Source organism: Camarhynchus parvulus, chromosome 2 (assembly GCF_901933205.1).
Source record: "Camarhynchus parvulus chromosome 2, STF_HiC, whole genome shotgun sequence".
NCBI lineage: Eukaryota > Metazoa > Chordata > Aves > Passeriformes > Thraupidae > Camarhynchus > Camarhynchus parvulus.
Genome location: NC_044572.1, coordinates 8,995,669 through 9,023,324, shown reverse-complemented (window position 1 = coordinate 9,023,324; position 27,656 = coordinate 8,995,669). Strand labels below are relative to the sequence as shown.

The 27,656-nt window shown below is 39.0% G+C and overlaps 1 protein-coding gene across 1 annotated transcript in view; it reads right to left on the bottom strand.

The window, feature by feature from the left end:
* Positions 1 to 25,915, bottom strand: part of UBE3C (ubiquitin protein ligase E3C) — a 69,258-nt gene extending 43,343 nt beyond the window's left edge. The window contains 11 exon segments of the mRNA XM_030967863.1: positions 3,583 to 3,770; positions 5,546 to 5,700; positions 5,982 to 6,202; positions 6,989 to 7,097; positions 7,100 to 7,141; positions 9,151 to 9,308; positions 10,739 to 10,854; positions 11,516 to 11,662; positions 12,298 to 12,372; positions 15,127 to 15,180; positions 25,557 to 25,915. Of these exon segments, the coding sequence (XP_030823723.1) occupies positions 3,583 to 3,770; positions 5,546 to 5,700; positions 5,982 to 6,202; positions 6,989 to 7,097; positions 7,100 to 7,141; positions 9,151 to 9,308; positions 10,739 to 10,854; positions 11,516 to 11,662; positions 12,298 to 12,372; positions 15,127 to 15,180; positions 25,557 to 25,622 (1,331 nt within the window). The 5' untranslated portion in view covers positions 25,623 to 25,915.
* Positions 25,916 to 27,656: the final 1,741 nt, after the last annotated feature.

Genomic DNA, 27,656 nt, shown 5'->3' with positions numbered 1-27,656 from the left:
TGTTCCCAAAAGTAAATACATAACGATCATTTATTTAGAACCTTGTTTCTCTCTCTAGGTATCTAACTGTCCACAAAGGCCACATGATTTATGTCTACTTGCCAGATTAGCATTTTGGGCACCTCTGGTTTAAAAAAAGTGTCAAATTCCTCCTGCGCAATGGGACAGATTAAATGACCCATTAAGCTTAATTTAGCTGAGGCACCACTACAAGTTAATTAGTTAAAGGCAAGATTTTCAGTCTAGGTCATAAATTGGGCTCAGTTTCCCACTGAGACCATTTAAGTTAATGAAGAGAATACAGCAGAATGAGAGGAGCTCATACAGCCTGCGACAGGTCACTGCTGCTGGGGCAGCAGATTCTGTCACTGCTGAACTGAGAGGTGTCACAGGTATGAGACAGCAGCACAGCCATTGCTAAATGAACTGTCCTGATCTTCAGGCTGCTTTATGCTTCTACCTCTGCTTGTATTGGACCATGAACATAAAGCAAAGCTTTAAAAAAGAAGATTAAAACTGCATATGCAATGATGTTGGCTTTAAGAAAAACACAGCAGTGTCAGAACGCTGCCTAAAGAATGACCCCAGCAGCCCCATGTAAAGCCTGGGTATCTCAGCACACATCTGAACACAGGCTGCTCGCATCACAGCAGAGAAATGCTGAGCCACAGGCGGAGATGAGCAGTTTCAGTAATTAAGCAGCAGTGAGGAACAGGGGCTGTGCAGCTGTTAACCCAAGGCAGTGAACTCAGGGGCACTGCTCAGGCACTGACAGCCACTGACGTCCCAGCACCAGCACAGCTTCCACCAACATTTAACACCCAGCTGGAATAAAGCTGAAGTCTAAGGTATTAAATTACACCCCAAAATATCTTACAGAAACAGAATTTACTTATTTAAAGCATTGGTTTGATGAAAAGGTCCTGCAAGTCTCTCCAGAAGAACTACAGACCAAGACACAAGTTCGTTCTTTTTTTTTTTTTTTTTAGTAATTGTTTTCAATAATATGTATCAACTTCATCAAGAAAAGATTAAAGTCCCATCCTTTCTGAAAACAAGCAGAACTCTTAATGGCTCCTTTACAATCAGGATTTTATTTTACACCTCTAATGCAGCTTACTGAACACAAGCTACGGGTTTTTTTGTATTTGTATTTCTTACAGGTTTTTCTTGTATTGTGACCTTCTTCTTTAATTTGGCTTGATTGCATATTTCCAGAATTATTTCAGAGTTCATCAAGATTCATAATATTCAGAATTCATCAAAAATCATAATAACTAACCCAAAGCAATGTGTTTTCTCAGTTATCCACCTCTGAAAATATAGATCTCTGTCTAGAACATCAGAAAATCACTTTACAGGCTTGCTCCTTTCAAAACTACATTAAACTTGTGGGCATCTTGTTTTGGTCTTGATCTCTGTTACAAAATCAAGGAAAATACTGAGTTGATTCAGCAACACCAATGTCCCATATATCACACAGTATCACCATCATCAGTCAAATTACAAAAGTACCAAGAAGTCTCAAGAAAAAGAAAAGCATTTAGCTCTAACAGAGTGAAACAAGTTTATATTCTGAAATTCTCATCTTTGTCCAAGAAGGGAAAAAATCTCAGTACTATTAAAACAATACTGAGATATTTGTCATTTGCTCCCTTCTAAATCCTGTGTTGATCTTAGCTCAATTTTCCTGTTATTGAAATTTTTTTTAATTATTACTGTATTTATCATCGCATTTTTCAGATTTGAAGCTTCTGTTTTTATCATTATTTTGTACCAGAGATATATATTCTATTAAATAAAGTCTTTTTAACAACTCCTATTTTAAATCATTTGACCCAGTATGATTTCAAACATGAAATAAAAGAGCACTATTAGACTCTTAGAATATATTAAAAATAATTTGAGATAAATTATTTTTGCTTAACTACTTCTACATGGTTTTGTTAAGTAGATACTTCACTCTGGATATTAAGTTAACATTTCAAAGCAAGTGCAGCATCTTTCAAAAGACTACCATTAAGTTTGATAAAATTATTTGGGCATTAAAAAAAATCACCAGACAAAAAAAGTGAAACTTAATGACAAAATGTCTTTTAATTATCTTTTAAAATTCCACAAATAACCATCATCTGTCCTTCAAAAAACACTCAAAAATTATGTTTAGAGTAGCTATTTTGTAACTTAGGCCACATCTAAAATGCACTGAGAATAGGACAAAAGACTGACAGCTGTTGAAATGATGATCCCTGGCAAACTCAGCACTTACAGCTGACTTCTAAGTCAGAACTAGTAATTAAATGTCTACTTTAATTTACCAAATATCTGTGTAAATTAAGTTCATTTTGACCCCAAAAGTAATTGCACTGGTATCATTGAGAGAAATCTTAGTATCTACTACTCATTTCTAAAATTCAGCTATTCAAAAGTCACAATTTGTAAATTATTTTCTACTAGAAGATGCTGAGTAAACTTTCATAACTCCTGAATGTATCCAATGTGTAAATAACTTGTTATCACAAATAACTGCAAAAACCCAACAGAGCTTTTCAGAGGAAATAGATGCCATACTCCTACAATTAAAGTTGGGTGACTTCTTTATTCACTAAACACCCTTTTCCACACAGTTCACCAGCAAGCCTCCAGTCAAAGCAGTGATGCATTTAAGCTCAGTAATTACTATCCAAGGCAATGTACTACTTGCAACAATAAAGCTGGCACACTAATTCAACTGCTGCTATGATCTTCAGGTCTCACATCCTGCTCTAATGCAATTAGTCTACAAAGAACTAATTACCCTAATCGAGCAATCACAGTTTCACTGACATCTTACTTCCTCTAGCAGCTATAAACACCATTGGGCTAAGATAGCACCTAATTAGTTTTCTGTATCACTGTTTACAATGCAGTTTGAATTATGTTTACAACATTCCCTGAATACTTACTTTACTACCAGCAACTACATAGGTACTCCAAACTACTTGCACAAGAACAGTGTTAATATTTCTGGGTGTCAGTCTGACAATAAAAAGGTCAAAAATCTTCTCCCATTGTTCTGACATTTGTGGTTTGCAATCCTTGTAAAAGAATACTGCACAAATGAACATGTCCTTTATTTTCCTCTCAGGTGCCAAACCCTCCACAAAAGCCAGCAATTTTCAATAGTTAGGAATTATTTTAATCTGTAGCAAGAGATTTTGGCATATACTACAAAAGGGTGTGAACAAGTTGGTTGCAGTGCTCAGCTAGCCAGAGAGACTGGAGAATTCAGAGCACTGAATGTTTTAGAAACAAGGCAGTCCAATTTCTACTAGAATGACACTCAACACTGCCTCTGAGCAAGGGAGGAGATAAAATGCTTACAAGAATCTTGAGAGGGCATAGTGACCAGCAAGAAAAGAAACAAACAATACACTCCTTGGTTTGCCTGTAATTACTGTTTAAATTTTGAAATTCTGATTTATTTTGGCTAGTTGTAAAAGAAAACACAGAAAAAACTCCATGAGGAATTTAAAACAAGTTTATCTAAGAAAACTAATTTTAGATGTACTACAGCTGAAGATGACTATTATTTCTACTTGCCTGACTTTTGGCACCATCATTCGGTGTTGTACCATGAGTGTGTGGCAAATTGATGCCATCAGGGTAAAGACCTCTTCACTGGCTGAATCTCTCCAAACCATGTTCAGCAGAGTGTTTGTCTGTTGCTTTGTGTCCAATTTCTTGAGGCACTCCTCCGTTATGTACTGGACTGATATTCTCCCATCACCCTACAAAAACATCAAAGGAAAGTTTACTTTTAATTCTTTTTAATGACATCCCCCTTTCTATAAAAAAATACTTCCAAATTTAACTAGAATGAAGTTTTCTTGTACAATAAATAGAACAGAAGCACATATGCATATCCAAGTCTTAAACATATCAGATCCAAGAGCCAACTTAAAGCCCCAGGCAGGTAAGTGTTGAGTTTTTGCATCAATCCTTCACTGAGGCCAGTGGAAATACTGCCTTTACTATAAGTATGCTCTGTAACACTTACATATACAATTAGGCAAAATCTTTTACTGGCATGAAACATGTGAATAATCATCTCTTCTCCACTGACATCAGTCAGCATTGGACATGAAGCCCAGAAATGGATGTTGACTCTGAATTCCTTTACAGGAGTATTTTCACATTCACAATCCTTGGGTTAACAAATGACAAGAAAGTTCAGGGTGGTCAGTCCATGTCTGGGTAGTACCAGCAGTGTGTGAAGAGGAATGTTTTCTCTTGGTATGCAACTGAGTCCACCTTAACCTTTTCCTAATTTCCTATCTTTATCTTGCCCCCAGCTGAGCAAAGGAGACAAGTGTACCAGTTACAAATTTTTAAGAAAGAGGGGTTGCCCACCTACTTGCTTTTTTTAATGGTAAGACAGGCATGCATGAAAATATAGAATACATACAAAAAAATCACAGGAGAAACACACAAAAAACCATATGGCAATAAAGAGTATTATTTATATAAAGCCTCCTCAGAGGAGATTTTTTTTCTAATTTATGAATTAGTGTAAGTTATCTGTGAACAGAAATTACTGCTTTGTTTTTTACCTAATCACCTCTTAAGCATCACCAATCTCTAAGGCAGAAGTAGAATCTGCCAATATTTACATTGCACACACTGTGTGTGCCTGGCAAAGAAAGTATTTTATTCACACTACACTGGTAAAGATTTTGGTGTGACAGTAACATACAGAATCTAATAACACTCAAGTAAAGTGCTGCAAGTACTTCCTGGCAGCATGGCTCTTCCTAAGTTTTTTTTTAATGTACTTTAAATATGGTGAAATTGCTCAAATTTTAGAAGGAAAGCATGCACACTATGTCTTTTGAATGGCTGTGTCTTCTGAAAGATTACATAAAGGCCAGTAAGAAACTGCTGAATTTACATCTGTCCAACTTCAGTTAGTCAAAGGCTTGATATGAGTTGTAAGAGGCTAAAGTCAGCACAGATTTATTCTATTTATAAGTTTAAACTATAGTGAAGAAGTTCTGTGTATAACAGTGTCTCTACATATTATTACAGAAAGCAGGTGCTGGTTTCCCTTTGAGGGCTTTTGAGTTAGTGGGTATATACTGACCTATTCTACAGCATAAAAACTGTAGTTATTTCCATGAAAAAAAAAAAAAGCAACACTAAGTTGGAGTATCAGTGTATTTCATGATACCTCAGCTTCATTGTGGACCTACAGAATACAGAGAGTAAGAAAATCTCTGTAAAATACAAAGGTAAAAAGGCAATTTTAATCCTTCTTTTAATTAAAGCTTTGTACTTTCACAGACATACTATCTGTAGTTTTGGATCTATTATTATAGTAAGGAGTTTGCTTTAACATAAACAATCAGTTCCATTTACTTGCAGAGAACAGTCATCAATTTTTAAGAAGCAAACAGGCTCCCTTCTACACCTACAGAAAAATTGGACTTAGAGTGACCATGTTTTTGCCCATCTCTGCTGCTGTTGCTGTACACAAATCCATTCATAGGAATTCTGCATTGCTTACTGGTGTAGTTGTCATTTTACTGATCTCTTCATCCTCATCTTCAGAATCACTGTTTGCATCTTGACAATCTGTACCAGCAGCAGACACAGGCAGCTGAGAGAGAAAAGTCTGGAGTACCCTCAAATACACAAGAAGTCCTTCCTCTGAAAGGGATCCTAGAGCACATATAGAGAAATAAATCATCATCAGTGAGATCACAATGTGCTACAAAAAATATTTTACCAGAAATACCTGACCAAACCAAGCTATGCCAAACCTTATCAAATTAGTGCATTTTTATAATGAAAAGGGTAAGAACAGGTAACAGAACAGATCTCTCCAACACTTTTATCCACAAACGGTCCTGTTTACTTGGCAATGAATTATGTTGAGGAAATACATAACATATTAACTCCAACATGATAAAACCAATGAATTGTCCACTCAGCTTGCTCACCCAAATATGTTTCTCCAACTGTTAACACAAAGTAGAAAAGCCATGGGGCTTGATCACTTCTTCTTGAACATCCACTTTCTGCTAATAATAGTGCATTCAGAAAGAGTTCATAAGGGAAAATGGTCTGCACATCAGCAAGCGCTGGAATGATGAAATGGAATATCTGATCTGTAAAAGGTGCTGCCAGAAACTCCTCTGTGAAGGCTGCAAAAATCTGCTGCCTGAAAGGAAGAAAAATTGTTGCTATAGAAAATATAGGCAAAATTTCCCACAATTATACCAATAGAATAACAGATCATTTTACAAGTATGAACACATCCATCAAGAGGACTGCAAAGATGTGCTCCATATTAATTCCATCCTAGTACATCAGATTTCTCAGATTTCTCAAAAATTAACTTACACTAAATCCTCTTCCTAATGATCTTACATGCAATTTTATCCTTTAAACTTTTCATGAAACGGAAGAAAACTATTCTGAAATTAAATACATGTTTTATAATATTGAAGAAAAAAAATACATCTAAAAAACCCCTTTTACACAAAATCCTATTGTAACAAAAACCCTACTGCATGTGATGCAACCTGAATTTATGTTCTCTCTGTCTACACACCTGACTCTTTCTGCTTGTAAGCTGCCTTGGTAATTTCTCTCCATAAACCTCAGCTCATCTGTCACAAAGTTCTTTTGAACTCTAAAATTCTTTTCATCTACCCTTAGCTGCATCTCTGCTCTCATCTAAATTTTCCACACCCTCATTCCTGTGTGCTGATACCTGCTATTCTCTGTGCTCTGTTTATTGCAGCATTCAGCATTTTATTGCCTTTTTCTTAAAAACACCTGAAACTACATTGTTTCAGTGATGTACAGTGTTACCAAAAAATCATTACTGTACAAAAAAATCAACAAACTGCAATGAAAGAATGGCTGGACACTAGACAACAACAAACTGCACATGTGATTATAGCAAATGAGTACACAAATGTTTCATATTATCTTTATTTACCTTGCACCTTCTGGACAGGAGCTATATGTAAAGTGCAATGGCTTCAGAACATTCTCCAGAAGTATTTTTGCAATAGGGACACGAGAAACATCAGAATACTCAATACTGAGGGAAGCTTATTGTTAATTAACAAATAAAGCGACTTGTAGTAGCCTGCAAGTAAAAAAAAACCACTTATAACACAGCATTATTTTTCTTCTTTTCCATATAAAACAATACAAACGAAGTTGAAAAATACTTTCTAATTCATTACATGAAGCTTGACTTAGGAAGACATTTTACAATAGTCCAAGTCACATTCACATAATTAACAGGCTGTATCAGCAATCTCTCTGGAAACATCACATTATAAAATCATTCATAGAAAACCATATGCAGAGTCAGTTTGATTTTGAAAGATCAATCAGCTCTTACTGATGAAGTGAATACTTTGATTTTTAAAGTAATGATTTATGACAAAGATGTTCTCTTCTCCTTTGAGTGACTCTAGACGTGTTGTCCTTTCACTCTTCCAGAAATTAAGAATTTTCTACACTATTCCAAAACCGGAGTGCACCATACAGGCAAGAGGCCTGCTGGCAGAATGTCCCAATTCTGTGACCACCTTGCCTTAGCAGACTGAAGAATACAATCACTATTTCCAGAGCAGGGCCCTCTCAGACAGTAATAAAATGCATTATCACCCATGCCATAAAGACATGTATAGAGAGTAATTTATTTTTGTCTCACTGAAGTACAAATGGAACCACGTGATTTCATTCTTAAACCAACTTCCTTCATGCTCAATGAACTCCCAAACTAAGACCCAAGTTCCACAATTACAGGAACACTGTAAATGCATAAACAGTGTCACATCACTGAGAGTCCAGTCTAAGAACACTTCTCAGGGACCACCTAACTTGTCATAGTGGAAGTTCCCATAAAGGAATGACTTAGCAATGCTGACCAGACACACACAGAAAGCAAATTCTATCCAAAAACATACACTAATGAAAACTGGTAACAGATTCTTTACAAGTTCAGCATCAAAACTTATTAGGAGACAGAACATTTGCAGTTGCACAAAACCACTTTTTTGTTCTCATAAGTAATCAGAAAGCTAAATTTTGGTAAGAAATTTATGACTCTATAATCTCAAACTTTCATGTATCAGTTGTGAGGACAGAATATTATACTGAAAATAAATATGTGCATATTTATTATATAAAAACGAATGTGACAAACAAAGTTTCTGTTAAGCCAAGGCAAGTAAAATAAATGTGCTACAATAAGAGTAATTTTTTTCCTCATAGTGACTTCTACATACAGTCCCTAGTAACAGGATTAGGTAGTCAAATCCACTGAATGTACTGTAAATATTATATAGAAATATTCCAATAATCAATGATTGGAAGAAAGATGGTCTTTCTGCATTTTACACCAAAGAGGCTGGATCCAAGAGATTTATTTCAAAATGTTGTTGTCTTTCCTCACAATCCACAAGTTTTGCAAACTCAAGCCACCATATCAAAAGGCAAAATAATTTGTTTTGGACATTCCCAGAGTAATAAAGTTTCTTTGCAACTAAACATCATTTTGGTGCTAACTATCCAATTCATTAACTTTTGGTATGTTTGCACAGGTGTCACTGACTGCACTTTAGCAAACCGTTTTGCTGATGATGGCAGGAGAGAAATAAAAACCAGGCCACCATTCCTGCTAAGGTGTCTGAGTGCTGGCAGGATGAAAAGCTAATGCCAATCTAGAATAATAATGAATATTAACATTTACAGAGAGCAGTACTGCAACACAATGATCAGCTTTCACACAACTGAAGCTTAGATCTGCCACAGTGTGCGTGTCTACATGAAAGTGTTAAACGTCTACTAAAATAAAACTTTTGTTAGGCAAAATCCACCTACTATCAAAAGTTGTGCTACAAGTCTCTACAAATAACTCAGTGGAATATTCAATTTATAAAGAGAATTTCCAAAGAAATCAAGCAGCAATTTCTCAAGCCATGACCTCATTACAAGGACAACATCCACCTAATGCATAGGTTAGTGTATGCAGCACTTTATTCATCGTGTCTGTGATAAAGACAAAAATTTTATTAAACAAAATGAGTTTCAGGTATTCAATTTTTGATTACTTCCGAGAACTTCTGGCTCCTAGCTACTCACCTTTTTGAACCATGTAGTGCAAAATTTGTTCAATTAATGATGTCACATAGCTGACATCTTGTAAAACAGGCAAATATGTATTCTCAGATGAAAATACCTCAAGCATTCTCATAGGAAGTGCAACATTCAGACTGTCGTCACTGCAATTTTGCAGTAGCCTATAAAAGAAATTAAAATTATTTAACAAGATATTTCTCATATTTCACCACACATTCACCTTAAAGTAACTTACTTCTATCTACTTGGTTTCCAGGTTCTCTCAGTGGCTTAGCTAAATCTTTCTGATGGCATCTTTATAATAATAACTCCTGACTTTCAGGTAGCTATGAATATGGCATTTTACCTTTAAATCCTACTAAATTCTTGCTCTGAGTGATTTGAAAATTTGGAGGTCTACTGCATAAATCAGAAGAGAAGCAAAGAATAATGCATGTTTTACCAACATGTACCACTAACCACATTACAAATGAAGCCATGAAAGCCCCAGAGCAGCACAAGCTGGGAACAGGTGTTAGGGAACATCATGTGCATAACTAACACAATTTGACTTTGATTACAAACTGAAATATTAAAAATACAACCATTCCCACCTTTTTAACAAGTTGCTTATGTAACAACTACTAGTAACCACAGGAATTATGATGACTAAGAGCCTATTTAGAATTCAAAGTATTTTTTACTGCAAGATGTATATATGGACTGAATTGTCCTAACAATGTGCTTTCTTCCTTATCCATATTAAGGGCTGCATTTACAAAAACACAATTTCCACTGTAGTGAAAATGTACAACTCCATGCAGTGGCACCACATCTGTGTCCCACTGCACATGGACTTTAAAGTCCACCAGCCACATCTTCTTTAGAATCTGGTGTCACTGTTTATCATACATACACGTTACACAGTTATAAGAACACAAATTTTAGTGACTTAAATGAAAAAAAAATCATAAAAAACAAGTATTTTAAAGCTCTGCAGAGTGTAACTAGTCCCTGTTATTGATAAGAAATATACTGTTTTCTAATAATAGAATAACAATAGCTGCCAGATATTCAAGTCACCTTGAAAGATTTACCCTTCTGTGATCCTCCCACTACAAATAGTAAATTTAATGCCAAAGCCAATAATGTGACTGTTCAATATGCCTTCAGTTCAAAATAAAGTGAGAAGAAAGCCATATTCAATTATATTAGTTTTGAAACAACATCCATCCAAAGCATATCCTTGGAACATTAATCTACTTCAGATAATAACAACTAAACACTATCAGTTCCCAAGAAAACCTGGTTTCCACAAATATTGTCAATATCACTACACAAAAACAGTTAAGAACACACTCAGGCCTATCCTAGGAGAGCATCCCTTAAGCACATGTTGAACTTGAAAGTCAACAGAGCTTCGGAACATTCGATTATTGTACATAGGAACAGGTATCCTACACCATGGCCAACCCACATGTAATATAAACAGTCCTCTACATAAAAGTAATGTACATTTTATATGTCACTTGCTACAAAAAGAAACAAACAAGTGCCCAACAATTTCTGAACAACTTTTACATAGTAGTACATAGAAAAAAAAAGAAATTACCTGCAACACAGCCCCAACAGTCTTTTTATTTGGAATAAGCAAGTAAGTCTGTCTGGACCATCCAATTGCTTAACAAACTGAGAACTCTGTTTAATTAAATTCTGACACATCCATACCTGCAACAAGATATGCACAAGTTTACAATTTATAATGACAAGTTCTATAATCTATGACAACTCAGACAGTGATATTGCAACGCTGTTATGGGTACTTCTGGAAGACTTACAAAACACAAACTCAGACTGAATCATGTTCAGTTGAGAAAAAAAATGTTACTCATTATAAACTCCACAACCACTACTACTAAACTTTCAATGTTAAGACTGAGTTACACCATCTGGTAATTTTTTTGTTTTTAAAGAGCCATAATTCTTTAAGGTCCATTACTAACAGCCATTACTCATACATTTGGGAAGATGGCAGTGACTTTGCAATTGATATGCCAGCAATACTGAACAGTGAGAAAAAAATCACCACCCAAACACCTTGAGAATGACCATGGGGCTAAGTAGAAATACTGTCTAAAAACTAAAATCCTAATAGAAGTATAGTATTTTTTAAAACTTACTGTGAATAATACACATAGGATTTTTCAAAGCTTCATTTTACATACTATGTATGTGTGTGGGCACATGCACTTGTAAAATCTAATTTTAAGTTATTGTGACTAAACGAAAAAGAGCAGAGTGCAGTGAAAAGTGCACTTTGAAGTGAAAGACTACATTAAAAGTGAATTAAGTGCAAGAATTACAGATCAAAGTGTGTAACAGTACTCACCAAACGCTTTGAGTCCTCATTCTGTCTGTAGAAAAAGAGTAACTGGCGAACTAAGAGAGTCAAATTCGCTCCATTAGCAGTGGAAAAGGTTCCTCCAGACTGAGCCAAATTAGCACAGCGATCAAATTCACTTCTTTGGATAGAGTACTTAAAAACACAACATGAATCAATACATCAGTAATGGTTATCATTTAAAACAGAGCAAAATCTCAGCTTCCCATCCAGTGAGGTTGCAAAGTAGTAAAACAGATACAACACATATTTGTTAAGATACCAAAACATACACATGATATCATAGTTGAAGCTATAACTCCATTCTGTAACTCAGAAAGCACAGTTGCAACAAATCTGCTGCTTATCAAGCATTATCACATCAAACATTTTAGTCCAATTTATTCAAATAAACAAATTTAAACAACACTCTTTCTTAGGAGAATCTATCCAACAGCAACCTAGAACAACTTTTCTGACTCAAACTACCACCTTAACTATACTGTAAAAAAAAATTAAAAGCTCCACTGGTGTGTGAAAGTCCTTAATACCTAATGTTTTTTATCAAATTTATCAGCTACCCACTCAGGTCCAGTCACATCCATGCTTTGCAGAATACATATCTGTTTACTAAAATATTGAGTTTGAAATGAAAATGCCAAGAGGGAAAAAAGAACTTCCACTTTCTCAAATACTCAAAACAACTCTTCAATGAAATTATTTATTACAAGAAAGTCTCATTTTCAGCAAAACTATTTAGCATCTTTCTAATTAAATAATCAGGTACTGACTTGATGTTTTCTGTCTCTGTACCCTCTTACAAATGACTGGATTATTATTGCATTTTTCAGCCTCCGTCTTTCTTCCTGTAAAACAAAACAAGAAAACTGAAATCAACACCATAGGACTGACTCTAATTTCTACTATTTTATCAAATATATTTGTATTCAATATGGCTTTTTAATGAAAATTAAGCAGTAATCATTAGTTAAATAAATTATTTCAATGTTTGTGCCTAATACACATAAATCAGTGAGAATGTTTTTTTTTAAATGCAAATTTATCATTAAATATTGCAAAATAATATTTAATACTCAGTAAGTATGCAATACTACAGATATCAACATAAATATTTTATTACTTTGCATCACTTTATTGGTAATGCATTTTATTAGACAAAGTCTTAACACTATCTTGAAAAATGTTGAAGGATTCGTCAAACTCAATTCCATCATTCCTCCTTCTGCACAGAGCAGCAAACACTGACAACCCACTTATTTGTCTTCACTCAAGTAATATAAAAGCATTATGATGCTGGCACAATTTAGATGTGGGGAAAACAATAAAAAAAAAATCAGTTATTTGGAGACAGTAGCACTGTCAAAAGGGAAATGAGGCTTAAAGCTCATTGTGGCACAGAAGCAAAATATAGAAATTAATAAAAGTTCTTAGTCTCTTTTCCAAACCAGACACATCTAGTGAATCCTTTCATGACATCTTCCTCAGAAAGTGGAAAGAGTAGCAAAAATCACCCCTTTACAATGGCTCTGAGGAACTGAAAGCCAGCCTGCTTGAGATGCTATGGAAAGAGCTCTTGGAGGGTTCCCTGACAACATCCTGGGCATATCCCATTACAATAAATATCTGTGGGAAGTGGCTACTGTAATTATATTTCTAACAATGTCCGTATGGTTTCTTAGGGAATAAAAGAGGGGAAATAAGAGTTGTTCATGAACCTAGAGCTACAAAGTAGCGGTTGAAGGAAAAGTACAAGGAGCAAGAAGCCTGCTTTAAAGAGGAATTTTAACCTAATCAATCCTTAAACTATATTGAACTGTAATTCTGAGGGTCACCAGACAAAATAAAACACCAAAATGTTTTCATAAATTTCATTAAAATACTTTTGGAAAGTTCACATAAACTTTCAAGTCCCAAATCCTTGACTTCCAATTTATTGTGCTATAAAGACACATCCAAGTTAAAAGCATGACCTGAACTGACCAGAGAGAACACAAGACAAAATCACTATTCAAGGCCTACTGTATTTTTTTTGGAAAACCTTGGTTCTTAAAGCAAATTATCTGAATAAGCAGATTCTTGAAGACTAACTGCCTCTAAATCATGGACCAAAATCAAAATTTTGATAGGCCAAAGGGTATTTCTCTCTCCAAAATATTGACAGTAAAAGTCCAATCAGGAGGCAGTTTCAGAGAGGCAGTGCCTCTTCATAACCATAATGTAAGGCTCAGCTAAAACACAGATAACTGCTCCTCCTCTCTAGGTACTGGTTTTATCTCAGAACACAACTGTCAGTTAGAGACTCCTAACTGCACAGGTTTTAAGTCGGAGGTCACTGCCAAGATTCTGCCACAGGCAGTTTTTAAAAGCCATAGCTGATTTTATTCTCAGAGCCATTCATTTGGTGAAAATGTGCTCCATGCCACAGCAAATCCCTGTGTGCACAAGTGTTCCTGCACTGGGATGAGTGTGTGGCTCTGCATCAGCTTTGCACAGGATACAGCCAAGCAACTGATTGGGTTTATGGACTGCAAAGAAGGATTTTTACATATGTTGCTAAAGACTCATTGATCACAAAGCTGATTCATAACATGGAATTCTGAACTAATGGGTGAAATCCTGGTACTTTCAAACTTGAACTTAGTCCATAACTACAGAGCCGTGTTGGAGAGGAAACAAAGCTTTTAACTGTACACAGAAACTGCAGAACTTGAGATTAATCTAGCATGGGTCAAACACACCTTTAAGGGCCAAAGAGCTGTTTTCTTTATGAGCATGAAACCTGCATAATTACATTTTTAATGTATTTCATGTATTTTATCAGCATTTAACACCAATTTTTTTCGACTTACATAGGTGGGGTGGGGGAAAATGAAAAAATTAACATATTGATTCAAATTCCATACTACTAAATTTTGGTTCTGCATTTCAGTGCCTATTTCTCCTTTGCACTATTCCAGCCTGAATTTTCCAGAGCAGTAAGCTCCCATCATAAACCAGTATTAAGGTTGCTTAAAGCCTCACACATCAGCTTCTCACTGGTCCTTCTTTATCAGGTAATTTCAAAGCACTTGAACTTTCTTAAATTCTTTTCAAAGAATTCAAGAAATTTACTATTTAATTTAATTCTTTTCAAAGTATTCAAGAATCACTGTTCTGATTTTACCTTCACAGAATTCAGGTACACACTGGCAAAGTGAAGTACTAAAGGTCAGCCAAGAAACCATAGCAGAACCAGGAGCAGAACAAAGTTTGCTGAGACTAACCCATAGTAATTATGAATAAGCAAAAATTTGCAATTTACTAGCCAAATCCTTATATTTTCTCAAAAAAAGACTAGATCCAATAAGCACCAAAATAAAAGGGAATTTTCCCTTTGCACCCAGTGCATGCTTATCTTTTGAGATGAAAAGCACTTCTAAGGAACAGTTAACAGCTCTCAAATTCCTTTGCCAGTTAAAGCATACTTTAAGACTATACAGAACCTGCAAACTGAAAGAACCTGTTGAACTAAGTATGACAGCAGCAGAAGTACTTTGCACTGTAAATGTACCACCAAAGGAAAACCCAGCAGGCAGGCAAACGCTTACAGGCTACTTTACCTCTCGTTTTCTCCTTTCTTCCTGAGTTCGATGAAGGAGAGAAGCCTTTTCCTCCTATAAGACACAAAGAAAGATAACACTGCATTTTCATTCACACACACTTCAACTGTGTTCAGGATATTTAATGCAGACTTTAGGGATTGCTCAAAATGCATAACACATAAAATATAGAGAAAAGTAGGTGTTAATAATTTCTGAACTCACAAATATATGGCAGGCAGCCCTCCCAGAAGAACAGTGATGGAGGGAAGTTATGTCCCTATGAAAAGGGAGCAGCAAAGAGCAGCAAACTGTACTGATCTTTGTCCACGTTTGTGCTCTCAGCATCCCAATCACCCTGGCAAACATCAGCCATTTACAAATGGCAGAGCTGGAGCACAATAAGGTCCCAATCTCACCAGATCATACCAGAAGTCTGAGTGTTTTCCTTGCCTGGAGGGTACATAAATCCCTGGCCCAGGTGCACACAGCAAGCTGTGGCACGTTCAGAGCAATCACATCCTGCTCCAAAGCCCCTTGCTTTTGTCTAGCTTACAAAAAAGCACAAAGCTCTTGTATTTACTTCTCCTTTTTCTCAAAGCTTGTCCAGAAAAGATGTCAAGAGAGACACAGCATAAATGACAGGAATTTTTTCTTTTAAAATTTTGAACTCTTCACCCAAGTTAAGGCTACACATCAAAACTTTCCGGACAGTGATCTCACCAACAGAGAAAAAGACAAGAATACTAAAGTATTCATGAGGCCTCAAAACCCAATATTATTACAACAGAAAAACCATGCATTCACTTTTAAACCACAATTTTATACAAGTACTCACAGATTACAATATATAAACAAAACTTTATTTGCAAGAGTCTCTTACTCTGTGGGTAATTTCCAAGGAAATATACAAAATAGCTCAGTTTTGATGCACAGTATTCAGTTTCCACTGTAGGCAACAGGAGATGAAAGCACCCTGGCTTTCATCCTTCCTAAATCCAGTCTAAAACACACAGCAGATTTAAGAAAACTTATTTTCATTTTTTGACACTATGACACAAATGACAACTTTGTTTTCCTCTGTATGCCCGTATTAGCCTAGAGAAGTTAAGAAATGAAAAAAAACTCAAGCTGAACATGTGCTGTATTTTAATACAGAAAAATCAATTTGAAGTTGGCAAACAAATGTTTCTAAAATATTTAAGTACAGCTAAAACAACTGTGCTGGAATACTTTCTTCAGTGTCAATCAGCAGATATAAAAAATAAGAGCAAAACTCTTAAGAACCTCTTACTTGAAGTTACAGAGAAGCAAAGTCATGATTCTCTGGGATTCTTTAGGATAGAAAATACTCTAACAGACCACCAAGAGAGCGAAAACAAAAAAAGCCCACAAGAAGGTTAACCATCTTTCCTCTAAAGACAGTATTTATGGCCAAAGACACCACTAACTACAGCTATTGCCCTCTAAAGACAGGGTTTGCTCCATGTGTTACACACAGGACAAACAAACTTAAGGAAATCCATACATAGGGATGATGTATCTCCACTCAAGCAGTACAGAAAGGCACACACAAAGACAAAACAAGGTACTGAATTAATAACCAACAAATGGCTTAAAGTTTCAGGACTTTTTCAACAGCTGATACCTGATGCATTAAAGAAGTTGGTGAAATATCCCAGTTTAGAAATGATTGTGCTGCAGAAAGCACCATGTAAAGTGCATTTCTGCTTAGAAAAACTGTTTTGTAATTTGTCCTTACACTTCAGAGAGAAAGCAAAAAGAAAAAGCAGAACAAAATACAGGCAAGGGGAAACAAATTGCTACATGTGAATAGAGAAGAGAATGGTATGAAAAAACACAAGCAAGGACAGACAACACAAATTATTAGTAGATAAAGGAAAATAAGGGTTTATCAGAGGGTTTATCAGAAACAAACAATTTTAAATTATTTGAAGAGGGAGGGATATGTAAAAGAGCAGTGCATCCTTAGTGTATCACCAGCTTTTCATTGAGGAAGAATTGTGTTTCTTTGTAGCCATCAGTCTTTAATCCAATCCATTCTGAAACTAACTAAAGTTAAGTTTTTAGTCAGCCACATACCTGCTTTGAGTACTTGTAAAGAAAAATGCCAACTTGTTAGAGTATAAATTAAACAAAATAGAAGAACTGTCCTAAAACAATAAAATGCTCAGGTATAAGTACATTCCACCTTTAACAAATTAATATGGGTAACATAATACTGTTACTCGTGTTCACAAGATATACACAGATTATAACTATCACTAAAGAACACATTTAAAGTAAACTCAATAAAAATATATCCCCTTAAAGAGTTATTAAACCAAGCTGGAATACACTGCCCCTTCAGAAATTAAAAAGTAACCATGCATGTACAAAAGAAAACAAACCTGCAGTAGGAAAGAGATGAAAAGAAACACGAAATAATCTTCTTCCAATACAAAGGGCATTCTATCAAAAACATTTCTTAAAGAGAGCTAACTGCAGTCACCTCTGAAATCCTCCCTGAAGTGGCCCTTGACAACCAGCACTATGAAAAGGAGCTGAACTCAGCAGCTGTTGTTCTGTGGCTGGCTGTGAACGACAACAGCGTTACTGCAGTGACACCCGTTTGACAACTCCCACCCAGACCCTCCCGACTGCTGCCAGTGACAGCCGCAGCTCCGGCACCTCTGCTGCTGCCAGAGCTCCTCACAGCAGGAGATGGCCCAGGAACTCCCAAAGATCACACCTGGCCGCTGCCAGAGCTCCTCACAGCAGGAGATGGCCCAGGAACTCCCAAAGATCACACCTGGCCGCTGCCAGAGCTCCTCACAGCAGGAGATGGCCCAGGAACTCCCAAAGATCACACCTGACCGCAGGAGATGGCCCAGGAACTCCCAAAGATCACACCTGGCCGCTGCCAGAGCTCCTCAGAGCAGGAGATGGCCCGGGAACTCCCAAAGATCACACCTGGCCGCTGCCAGAGCTCCTCACAGCAGGAGATGGCCCAGGAACTCCCAAAGATGACACCCAGCTCACTCCTGCTCCCCACCTTGCCCTGCTCCTGGGCTGCTCATGCCACCGGCTTTTCTTCTGCCAGACAGGAACACATCTGCTGTTGAGTCTTTCTTTCAAGGCAGGCAGGCAGACGAGGCAGGGGGAACAAAGCCTGAGCTTGTCCTGACCCTGTCACCCCTAACTCAAAAGGAGTGAAAAGTCATTCCCTGAATCACAGTCCTGACTTCTTATGATGTGGTCTTCTTCCTTCACAGCTTGCCCTCCCAGGTGCAGAACAGGGAATACATCATCCATGAGTTTCCACACAATACAGGACACATCTGGCTGTCCCTTCTCTGCCTGATGCTTTCTCTAAATGAGAGAAAACACCCAACCTCCTGCTCTAGCATGTGAGCTGCAGCACCATGAAAAACCCCATTTGAGAAGTTTTCTGTGGGGCACGGCACAAAGAAACAAGAAAGCAGAGAAGTACATGACAGCAAAACACAGAGCAACAGCACAGAAATGACTCTGAGGGTAAGACAGAAATAGGTGAAAACAGAGGAGATGGAGGACAGTATACAGAAAGGAAAACGTGGGACTGCCGCCAAAGAAATGCTGAGTAACATCTCAAATGTTAATTTGTTCATGGGATAACACCCACTCCCATGTACTGTGCTGTCCACCACAGCCAAGCTCCTGGTGGCAGAACTGCTCTAAGGCAGCAGTTGGGAACAGCCACATCTGACAGCGGGACAATGTCAATGTCAGTGCTTCAAAACCAGCAGCTCAATCCATCATACAAAAAGAAAGCTGAATTAAAGTTGTTTTCTTATCCTTGTTTTGCTGAAATACACTTTTTGGTTGCAGAAGTATGTTCGCAGAACTCCTAGCTTTCACACATCCTAGCCAAAGACTGAATAAGGTACACAAATACAGAAACTATTAGTCTTTTCCTTCTGCATTTGAACACTTCGTCTTGAGAGAAATAAACTTTCAGCCCTCTTGGCTCAAAATCCAGATTCAAAAAAACAAAATGTATACGCAATTAAATCCTCTTCAACACTTCTAATATTTGTTGACTCCTAAAATCTGAAATTGAACACTCTTGGACAGCTATTTACTTGCTATCTTATAGCAAATAAATTTAAAATCTAAATATGCCCAGATGTGAAGATGACATTGAATAATTATTTTCAGGTACTAGCTAAACACAGATTTCTTTAAAAAAATTAATAATAACATACTGAAGCAAAAATTTAATATTATTAATAAATGTTTGGTGCTTCTTCATAAATGAAGAGGGTTTATTTTGGTAGCTGAGAATGCTCTGTATTTCATGTTATAAGAGGTCATGCAAAGTACAAGGCATGACTTTTTATTAAAATTTCTTTAAAAACAAATAAACACTTGACCTTTTTTAATTTTTGTGGACAATTATAAAAACTTGTGTGGTTTTCATCTACAAAATCCAGGAACTTGAATCTTTTTTTCTTTCCTTAAAATGAGGAATACAACTTTACAGCTGAATTTAACTTGAACCACATAAAAATCAGTAACAACTCCCAAAATAAATGAAGTGACCTAAGCAATTTATAGAATAAAATTCCTTTCAACACATGTATTCAGTAACTCCAGCCAATAAATGGAAATATTTTTAACATTTATTTTTACAGAATAAATGTGGCCACTGGGAAATATCCCCCACCTCCTCAACAATGTTTCAATCTCCTGACATTATTTTAGACAAGATGAACTCCAAGTGGGTTTTTTAATCTAAACAGTAAAAGAAATTTGCATTTTAAAAGGCTTGCAATGCCTTGAACTGAACCTCAACCATTAAAATTCCACTGAACATGTCTGAGTATGTTCAGTAGCCTGAAATCTTCTGCTTTTAACCAGTTTGTGATTCTTCTTAATAAGGATGTAAATAATCAGGTAAGTTTATATGTAGAGCAGACAATCCTGCAGAGGAAGGGAGTGTGAACTATGCCCAGGAGAGGCATTTGGCCCTGCAAAGCTTGGCCTCACTCAAGTCAATGCCACAGTGCTTGCCAGAAAACACCTCAGCTGAAATTTACTCTGGGATGTAGGGGGGATCTGGAGCCTCTTCTGTCATGGTACCCAGAAAACCACACAAGGGGGAACCAGGATTTGATTGGAGGCTCTAGAGGCCAACTGAAATGCAAGAAAGCTGCTTTTGCATTTATGCTCAGTTTGTCCTATTATGACTTTTAAGATGTATATTGTAAACAGAGCTGTAGGTGAGCTATTTCTAGTGGAAGGTGGCCCTGCTCAAGGCAAAGGGGTTGGAAATGGGTAATCTTTAAGGTCCCTTCCAACCCAAACCATTCTGTGACTCATCGTTTTCTCAGGAACAAGGGGAGAAAATGTATTTATAAAAGCAGAAATTCTTTATCTGAATCTGAAAAAATAGCACATAACTGAAAATAACAGTGTAATCACTGCTTCAGCTAACTACAACCCCATCTTTTGTAGCCTGCTTTCAAATGAGGAGAATTTCAAATGTTACAGAGAAAAAAAATGCCTAAGAATCAAGGATGAATTAACTGTGTAGTTTCCTACTGACATGCAGCCATTATTTTACAACATGAGAGTCTCCTCACACTTCCATGCCACAGATCTGAAATTCCAAGAGTATTTCAAGACTTAGGCTATGACACTGCAAGATTCCAGCTGACTCAGGTGAGGTGTGTACCTGCCCACAGAGCTACACCATGTGCCTGACAGGACAAAGGTCTTAGGGAACAAAGCACTGCAATTTTTTCCCACCATTCAAAAATAAACACTCATTTTGTAATTCTAATCTAGAATTCCCATCCTATAAATCCTTACCATCATTTCACTTCCATTGTTGCATGCTGTAGGGTCAAGTAAGTTATAATAAAATAGGAATTATTCCTTCCTGAAGTTATGAACTATTTTCCTCAATCCATCAGTAAGAGAGAAACAAAACTGGTTTTTAACTGTCCCATCAATGCTTATATCCTACAGGCATCTGCCACAACAGCCAATCCCAACATGGGCAGATCTCTCCATGCACTGGCAATTTTACAGCCTACTGTTTGTAAAATTTTAATTCCACAAGAAGTTATTTCATGTGTAGAATATGGACCACAGAGAGCAAACAAGGTGCTTCTGGAGCTGAAAGCAGGGGGGACTATAAACAATAACCTAATGTTTAATGTTATGCTACTAATTTAAGAAAGCATATCAGAAACTACTAAATTAAAATATAAACAAACTTTGTAAATTGAATATCTCTGATTAGTAAACTGTCCATATTAAAAGAAATCACTAAGACTTTTTAAAATACAGATGGAGTTGTCAATATTTGCTCATTAGCAAGCTTCCGTGTCTTCCACAAAAAAAGCCAAAGATCAAAAAGAACCCAACTCAATGAAGTTGTTTTCACTTTCAGTTTTGTGACCCTGATCAAATTCTAAAAAAGGAAGTGGTTTTTAAAATCATCTCATAATGCATTATAACTTTAAAATACTCTATTATAAACAGTCTTGGGATTTGTAAAAGCATGGTTTAGCTAGCCCAAGTGATACTTCACATTTGACTTAATACCCTTTTACCCATTTTTCCCGTTAGACTCCAAGGTGTCACTCATACATTTCACAACTTAATCAAACAATGTGAGACTACAGAGCCCCTTGGATTTCTCAGCACTGGAATGAGGATCCCCTGCATGGATGTACTAAGGTATTGCTATCTCAAATTTTTCTTAATATTACTGAAGTTAATGAAGTAACACTAGGCCTGACTGTCCCAAGTTAGGCTGACGTGGTTAAACCAATTCTGTGCTGTGTTCAACCTCATGCTAAAATCAGTGACAGCTGACAGCTGTCCCCAGAAGGCCAGGTGACACTCCACCTAGCAGAAATATGTTCACTGCACGGACACAGGGGATGGGCTGGGAAGCAGCCAGGTGAAGGCACCATCTGCTCCAGTCCCCTCACAGTGGGGCTGGGTGAGGCCAGACTGAGCTGCAGCCCAAGCCAACCCTTCATGCACAGCTCTGCATTTCCTGCCTAACACACCACAGAACTATATTCTAAAGGTGATGATAAACTAATCCAAAAATAAAAATAAATACATAAAACCCTCTAAAATTAGATTATCACATTGTAAATCAAATCCTGTATCTACACACTCAAACATATACAACAGGGCCAACAGCAGTCCAGATGAATCAGCAGATTCTTGAAAGCAGGTACAAAAAGAAAAGTTCAAGCACTGGCAATACCACCTACATTTTTGCACTTTTGTACAATGCATTATTATAATGCTACAATAATATTCTGAAAGGATCAGTCACTGAAGTAGTAATTTTGAGAACATTAATTTGCAGCCTGTGACTAGAACAAAAACAAGTGATGCTTGATATGGGTGGACTGAAGTGCCTCTCAAGAGCATGCACAATTCAGACCATAACACACACGAATATAAGATACAAACAGCTCAAATCCAGACCCAAAGCTCTCTGGTTTTGTAATTCAGCAATTCCACACAAGCTAGTGATGAGAAGGCATACTAGATTCAGTACCTAACTGCCACAATTATGCAAGCCCCCAGTTTTACTTCTATCATTGTGCTCCTACTGATAGAACTCACTGAAGTCTGGCCCTGTGAGGCCCAAGGGAACACTACAGACACACATGGCAGTGCCAGACAGGTGTCAGCACATGTGAGCTGTGACCAACACAGTCACTCTTTGCAGCTGCAGTTCCATCAGCAAAACCACACTTCCAATAGCGTTGCTGATCACTATTTTGGTGCAGCTGTATTCACATCAGACCCCACTGGCACCTTTAGCACTGACTGGCTCTTCAAACAGGAGGTTTTTGTCATTGTTCTGCAGTGGCGCAACCACTCTGGGAAACTTCCCCAAACTGGGTTCAGAGTTATTCTTAGCAATAAGCAGCCTGCATGGCCCCAGTGTTTCTGAATGGTGCCTTCTTCCACCAAACGAATCACAACAGTCAGCACTAAGTATGCAGCTTGCTGCCAAAAGCATGGCAGAGGTACAGGGTTGATCCTTCTAAAGTTATATACCATCTGGGAGGGCAAGGGCATTCGTCAAAAACATGAGATTTTTTAGTATGTGTACCAAAAGCTGAAAAGAAATAATTTACAATTCAGCTTTCTGTATAAATGAAGCCAGTACGTATGAGAACCATGATCCCAAGGAGCCTATGACGTGAAAGAATGAGAAACCCACGTGATGCCTAATTCAGTCTTACCTAGAAACAGAGACCAGACAAAGTTAAAAGATAAAAGCAGGTATATTTAATGAAGGGTCTTTAGGTACATTAAGAGCAGACAGAGCCTCCCCAAAGGGCTATACCCAAAATGGACAGTGGTCATGAGTTTTTCAGACAGACGTAAGTTTAGTCTGTTTATATATCAGGGGCTAATCCTCCAATTACAGCTTCAGGTAACGAAGTCCTATTCCCTCAGTTTGCTCCCCCCCAATCACTTTTGTTTATACTTTTTGGAGCCTGAGGCTGTAGGGTGTCTTTGGATAACAGGCCCAGATGGATTGTTTTGTCTAACCAAAAGACAGTTAACTACAGTTTTTACGGAGTTTAGAGCTATGCACTAATGCAGTATAGGATTTGAAAAATACAAAAGCTAAAATCTTAAGTCATCACATGGAACCCACAAACATTTCCCACAGCAATCTCTGTTGTAGTATATTTTCACAGAAGTTAAGGTGAACTGCATTTAGTTCAAGTAGTTCAAGTAATGTTTATTACTGTTTAAATAAATTCTTTCTTTAGCACTGTACACAGCTTCTGCAAATCAGCAGCTCTTTCAAGGACATTCTAGGATGTCTGTGTAACCATGCTGCCCAAAGCTGCATGTAACTGATTTGCTCTGATGCAGCACAGGCACTTCAGTGAACCCATGTAGAATCATGAAATCTGTGCACCAGTCAGTATCAATCTCATCATGAATCACAACCTCTGCTGCACACAGTGAAGGTTATGCATCAGTTTCAGTTTCCAGTCCTTTACATGCTAATATTTGCCCTTGGAAATTTATGCCTGCATAACATTAATAAATTTGTTCCATATAATTAAAACAGACATAATTCTGATACATTTTCATGAATTGCTAAGTGTAGAAGATGATGTTATGGCAGTTGCTTACTTCTGTAGGAAGCAACATGCTCAGCAAGAAACACTATGAGCAAGTCAGGGTCAAAAGTTGCAAAGTACCTGAAGTGTACAGCTGAGGACCAGGGTATGTTCTGCCAACTCCTACTTAAGCTGGGGAGTATTTATGGCATTTTGACTCATGTAATGCCAGTTTACGTGACCTAATGAACCGACATGTCTTAAGATAAACAGAAGATGAATCAGAGGAAAAGCTGCATAATCTAAATACAGTTCTGTATACAATCTCTTCATATTAAGTCAATATGCCAAAATGCAAACTTCACTGCGATTTTAGTATCACACATTGCAGTATTTTTGCTCATTTCCTCACTGTACTATCAAACCTTAAAAGTTTCCAAGAATCAAACTTGCTTTTAGTGCACAGTAATAAAAACTTTTTTTTACCCAATTAAAATTCAAAAATACTAATGGAAACGCTCAATGGCTTCCCACACAGCCATCTCCAATGACAACGGGGAGACTCAGTATTTTCACGGTGAATTAAAGTGACCCCTACAGATCAGGCCACTTCTAAAAACACTTTGTCCTTTCTGTCGTTCTTCCGAAGTCCTGTGCCCTTCAGTGCTCGACTAAACATTTGCTAACCCTGTCCAATGAGCAAGATCTGAATAAATCATTCTGCTTCTTTCCCATCAATAAACACGAGGAAATCAAATAGTCTGGTAGAGCTGACAATCAACTGCTACTAACCCTGCGCACGACAAATGGACTGAATCTAAACTTGACAGAGACCAAGCCGGCGGCCCCGGCTCACGTGGATGAACCTCCCCCGGCAATCGGGGTTGTGTGAGGCTGTGTGTGTCCCACATCCCCCCAGCGAGGCGGGTCCAAGCCAGACATTCCCTCTGCAGGGAAATGACAGGAGGGCTCCGAGTCCTTTCCCCCTGGAAGACCTGGAGAGCGACTGCCGGGGAGGTGCCACCGGCCACGGCACCCGGGATCGATCGATCGCCGGCGGGGGGGACGAGCCAAGGAGACATTTCCTCGCTTCCCACAATTCTTACTACACTACAAGCCTGGGATGGTGTGGCCTGATTATACTAAAAAATAATAATAACAGTGAGGCAGGGAGATCAGAGATAAACACATCGTCGGGAGGGGAGGGTTTTTCCCCTCTATTAAACCTTAGTCATCGCTGCTCCCATTTCTGAAGGCCCGACAGTAAAAGCACCGATAACAGGGCGGGGGGCGACAGAACCGACACACACACGGGCACGGCCGGGCGCCGCTCCTTACCTTCCTGCTCGCTCCTCCGAGGGACACCTTGGGCCTTGTTTTGAAATCCCCTTCAAAGCTGAACATGTTTACAGCTTATCCCATGGGGAGCGGGGCCCGGCCGGCCGGCAGGGCGAGCGGAGGGGCCGCACGAACCCCCCGGGCTGGCGCCCCGCGGCCCGCCCGCCCCCGCGGGGCTGTTCCCCCGTCCCCCGCCTTCCCCGCGGCCTTCGCTATCCCGGTCGCCCCGATCCTGACCGGCGGCGACGGCAGAGCGTAATGGGAGGAGGGAGAAGGAGGAGGAGGGAGCGGAGGAGGGGGCAGAGGCAGCGCTCCCGCCGGCCGCGCAGAGAAGATGGCGGCCGCCCGCCGCCCGCCGGGCGCGCTCCCGACACACGGCCGCGCCCGCCGCCCCGCCCCGCCCCGCGCCGGCTGTCCCGCCCGTCCCGGCTGTCCCGGCTGTCCCGGCTGCGGGTGTTCCACGGGAGCTTCCCTGCTCCACGGGAAACTTCCCTGCCCCGGTCCCCACCGGAGCTGCCCGCGGGTGTGCAGGGCCGGCTGGGGCTGCGCTGCCGCATCCTGCCCAGACGGGCTGCGCTGAGGGCGACAGCAGAGCTGAGGGTCCAGCCGGGCTTTGGCACAGGGCTGCCCTCCTCAGCGTCATTTGGTACGGCAACACAATCGCTACACACACGCACACACATATATGTATATGTATATAATTTATACTTTTAGTAGCATAAGCATATCACAGAATAAATAAGGTTGAAAAAGACCATAGAGTCGAACTTTTGACCAAACACCTCCATCCACTAAGTGCCGCATCCAGCTCCTAAACAACTCCGGGGTCGGTGACTGCACCTCCCCGGGCAGCCCATCCCGATGTTTAGTCACCGTTTTCTGTGAAAAAATTCCTCCCATGTCCTACCTGAGCATCCCCTGGTGTAAGTTGAGGCCAGTTCCTCTCTTCCTGTGCTGGGAGAGGAGACCAACCCCTACGTGGCTACTCCTTCCTTTCAGGGGGTTGTAGAGAGAGATGAGAATTCAGAGAATTCACAGAATCACTGGGTTGGAAGAGACCTTCAAGATCATCAAGTCCAACCCAGCCCCAACACCTCAACTAAACCATGGCACCCAGTGCCACATCCAGGCTTTTTTTAAACATATCCAGGGATGGTGACTCCACCACCTCCCTGGGCAGGCCATTCCTGAACTTTATCACTCTTTCCATAAAAAACTTTTTCCTAATATCCAACCTATATTTCCCTCCACACAGCCTGAGACTGTGTCCTCTGGTTCTGTCAGTTTCTGCCTGGTGAAAGAGACCAACCCCACCTGACTGCAAACACCTTTCAGGAGCTGCAGAGAGTGATAAGGTCACCTCTGAGTCTCCTTTTCTCCAGGCTGAGCACCCCCAGCTCCCTCAGGGGTTCCTCACAGGGTTTGTGTTCCCAGCCCCTCTCCAGCCTCATTGCCTCCTCTGGATGCTCTCAAACATCTCAACATCCTTCCTAAACTGAGGGGCCAGAGCTGGACACAGCACTCAAGGTGGGACCTCACCAGTGCCAAGTACAGGGGCAGAATGAGCTCCCTGCTCCTGCTGGCCACACCATTCCTGATCCAGGCCAGGATGCCACTGGCCTTGGCCACCAGGTCATACCTGAGCCTCTTCTTCTCCATGAAGAGATGGACATGACCCTATTGCAAAGACTTCTTGATTAGGGTGAAGACTGAACACACCAATACAGGCTTCTGTGTAGCCATGACAATACACACAGCCATGACAATACACTTGGGAAAATACACATGATAGAGGTGGGCTCAGGAATGGGACCTCAGCTGATGAGTAGTGGAAAGAGAAAAAGGCTGTAATGTAAAAGTAGCAGACCCAAACAGTGAAGCTACACCTGAGGCTGCTTTACATTTCTTAGCCCATTCTCCATTTTTTTCAGCAGGGTGACTGCATCCCTCCAGATACAGAGGTGGCACAGACAACAAAAGGAACAAAAAGCAGTTACTCAGTCTGCAACTCAAGGTGGTAAATAAATATAGGTGGCCAAATCCAGCTTTCATTCCTTTTGGTGGAAATTTGATTTCATGAGCTCTAGCTTGTGAATTCTC